The following is a 3,108-nucleotide window of genomic DNA, read 5'->3' on the forward strand; positions in this document are numbered from 1 at the left end:
CCGTTCTATGGCCCATTTAAAACCATCATACCAATCCCTTTACTCTTAAAATATTATATGTAGAAGTGGGATTTAATAAGGGGCAGTGGTGGCCAACCTCCCCCCTGGGAAAGCCGGTGCCATTTCAGGTCAATGCGTTTCCTGCACACGCACCAGCCAGCTGTCCGTGGAGGCTAAGTAGGTTCCAGCAGAGATTCCAGACTGAGGCTGGCAAGGGGGAAAGGCCTGATGACTAACTTCTGAAAAATTAAGCAGTGAAAATACCGGAGATCACAGCCCCGTGGTCCTGCCGTGCTTGGGGTGGCCATGGCTTGACCAGCTTGCTCGATGGCAGTTAACAATGACAACACGAGGATGGAATGGAGATTCTCCTTATGAAAACCGGAGCTTTTAGGACCACCACGCCCCTGTACAGTACGGTGGGGAGTGGAGTCTGTGGAGTGGTTGATGCCTGTCCCTAGTCCAAGGGACTAGGTTGGAGTGGTTGATGCCTGTCCCTAGTCCAATAGTCCATGGCCTGTTACAGGGTGAGCCATGGACAAACAGCAGCAGAGTCTGTATCTTCACGTGGCCCCACTATTTGGAGAGCAAGCTTGAGAAGGCTACCGGGGACCATGGCTCTGGCCTTTAAATGCAACCGGGATGGTAAAACACACACACACACTCCACCACCATCAAGGGGATCCTAACAGCAGCCCCGGAGGACAGTTTAGAACAGCCCCCATAATAGAGTTTCCAGGATTGAGTGCTTTAGTGATTGCCTATAAGCCAGACTCAACGGCGCCTAAGAACAAGATCAAGCAGACCAGCAGATGGCACCAGCTCACTGGGATTACCAAGGAAGGTCTCCTTGCGGCCTTACAGCGGTCAGCAAGTATTCACTGTGATTTAAGGGGCACTGGAGGAGAGACTGCGATCTTCAGTGTGGGGAGATGAGGGGGCACCCAGAGGGACTACCATTTGTATTTTATACTCTGAACACTGTTCAACTACTAGTGGATCAATGGGGAGACCGTCTTTGCCCCCAGACACAGGAGAAGTCAGTTGGGACACGTAATTCACGCCAGTTTCTCCGGCTGGGACTTCACCCAGGGACGTCATGTAGTCCTTCCAAATATTTTCAAGTGAGCTGAATAGTCCCAGCGGATGGGCTTGGGTGGTAGGTGGCACTGGGCTATGGCCACAAGAACAGGGCTCAGGCACTTGCTGGTTATAGGTTAAGTTCTCAAAACAGATGCAGGCTCTTCCACCTGAGGGACTCTGATCTGCCAGTTGGGGGGACGCAGACAGGGGGAGCTCCGTCTTGGGGACCGACTTCTGTGTGAGCTGTGTCTTGCTCCCTTCCAGCTTGTGGACAACCTCAATTGCGTCTGGAGTGCAGTCCTGGGGGCTCAGTAGTGTCAGGTTACTGCTCTGCTGTAAAGGACACGGGGAAAACGTGACTGCTCGCACACACATAAATGGGGCCATCTAAGTGTGCGCGTTTAAAGCTTCAGTGTGGTTCATGGTTCCGCTTGGTCAGAAGTTAACACTAGGTGGTGCTGAGCCACCAAGGAATATTTCTCCTGAGAGAAGAAAAATAAAACCCAAACTGAGTACTTACCTTCGATTTTATGAGTGACAGGATACTGCTCTTGTAAGGGTCGGGAATGTCAGGATAACAGCGCTGCTTCATCCTAGCAAAGTGGTGAAAATCGAACTGAATTTCACAATGCAGTTGACAGCCAGCATTCTGGAGACAGATTCCTGAGTTTAAAGCCTTTCTTCCCATCACTTACGTACTGCGTGACTTTGAGCAAGTTACTTAACTGTCCCACGCTTTGATTTCCTCAGAAAGGAAATCATGATGATACTTAGCATGCTCTTGAGTGGCCGGAATGAGCTATTATCAGGAAAGCTCTTAGAATGCTATCTCACATATAATCAGCCTGCGGCCCTCCACTTGCTTCCCATCCACAGTAACCCTGTAGGATTGGACTAGAACTGCCCAGGGTGGATTCTGAGGCTGTGAGTCTTTGTGGAAGCAGATTGCCTCACCGTTCTCCCTTGGAGTGGCTGGAGGATTTGAACTCCTGACCTCCTGGCTAGCAGTCTAATAGCGTAATCCACTGGGCCACTACTCCACACGCAGACTCACTGCCAAAGGACTCATAGCGAAGTCTATAGGAGAGACAACTGCCCTTGTGGGTTTCCGAGACTGTAACTCTTTACGGGAGTAGAAAGCCTCGTTTTGAACTACTAAACCCACAGTTAAACCCAAGGCGTATCCACAAACCACCAGGGCCCTGCTGCGCCACGGAGTCTCCTTACACACGTGATGAGTGGCATATAAATATCTGAGTTCTCAGGAGCTACAATCACTCATAATCGTGGTTACTTTTCCTTTTCACGGTGATTCTTTTCCTGCGGTAGCTCCCCGGAAAGCCGCCTTCTGAAATGAATCATATGCTCTATCAACTAACCCTGGATCCTTTTACGTTCTTATCCCCCTCTTTCCAGAGTAGTCGATGTCATTTGTATATCCTTCACCTCATGTCTAGATTGTGCTCTGACTCGTTGGCCAACTAAAATCCTCCGCACATGCTTACCACTGGACATGCTAACCACTGGACATGCTGACCATTGGACATGCTGACCACTGGACATGCTGACCACTGGACTGCACATGCTGACCACTGGACATGCTGACCACTGGACTGCACATGCTGACCACTGGACATGCTTACCACTGGATCTTCATGTAGAAAATGACCACAAGGAGGGCGGCGCAGAAGCCCATGGGGAGCAGGACTCTTAGCAGCATCTGGTCTACAGAGCAACAGAAAAGGCGAGCGTGAGGACTTCTCGGCCCCTAAAGCAGGGAGTGGATTGGAATAATGTGCCCGTGCTTCTTATCCTTTGCTTGTCCATTAGGGCAGGCTACATACAAGATGAGCTCTCTTTGGACCCACACACCCATGAAAGTCAGACACTGTATGAGGCAAAAACTTGTCAGAGATGGAAAACTCAAATGTTTTCCCTCAAAATGATTACTTAAGACATGTACATATGCAAATACATTTATACGAGGATGGGGAAATAGATCTATGAGCCTACATTTATAGGTTT

At 49.6% G+C, this 3,108-nt stretch overlaps 1 protein-coding gene across 2 annotated transcripts in view; it reads right to left on the reverse strand.

Moving 5' to 3' along the window:
• Nucleotides 1–473: 473 nt before the first annotated feature.
• OSMR (oncostatin M receptor) overlaps nt 474–3,108 on the reverse strand; it is an 82,645-nt gene continuing 80,010 nt past the window's right edge. For both annotated transcript variants that reach the window (XM_045285391.1, XM_045285389.1), the window contains exons 16-18: nt 2,727–2,808; nt 1,604–1,676; nt 474–1,416 (exon numbers count right to left, since the gene is read on the reverse strand). In XM_045285391.1, the coding sequence (XP_045141326.1) occupies nt 889–1,416; nt 1,604–1,676; nt 2,727–2,808 (683 nt within the window). In that variant the 3' untranslated portion in view covers nt 474–888. The remainder of the gene's footprint in view (nt 1,417–1,603; nt 1,677–2,726; nt 2,809–3,108) is intronic.

The sequence above is a fragment of the Echinops telfairi genome, unplaced genomic scaffold (assembly GCF_000313985.2).
Source record: "Echinops telfairi isolate 266 unplaced genomic scaffold, ASM31398v2 ScPeMD7_7469;HRSCAF=8507_1, whole genome shotgun sequence".
Taxonomy (NCBI): Eukaryota; Metazoa; Chordata; class Mammalia; order Afrosoricida; family Tenrecidae; genus Echinops; species Echinops telfairi.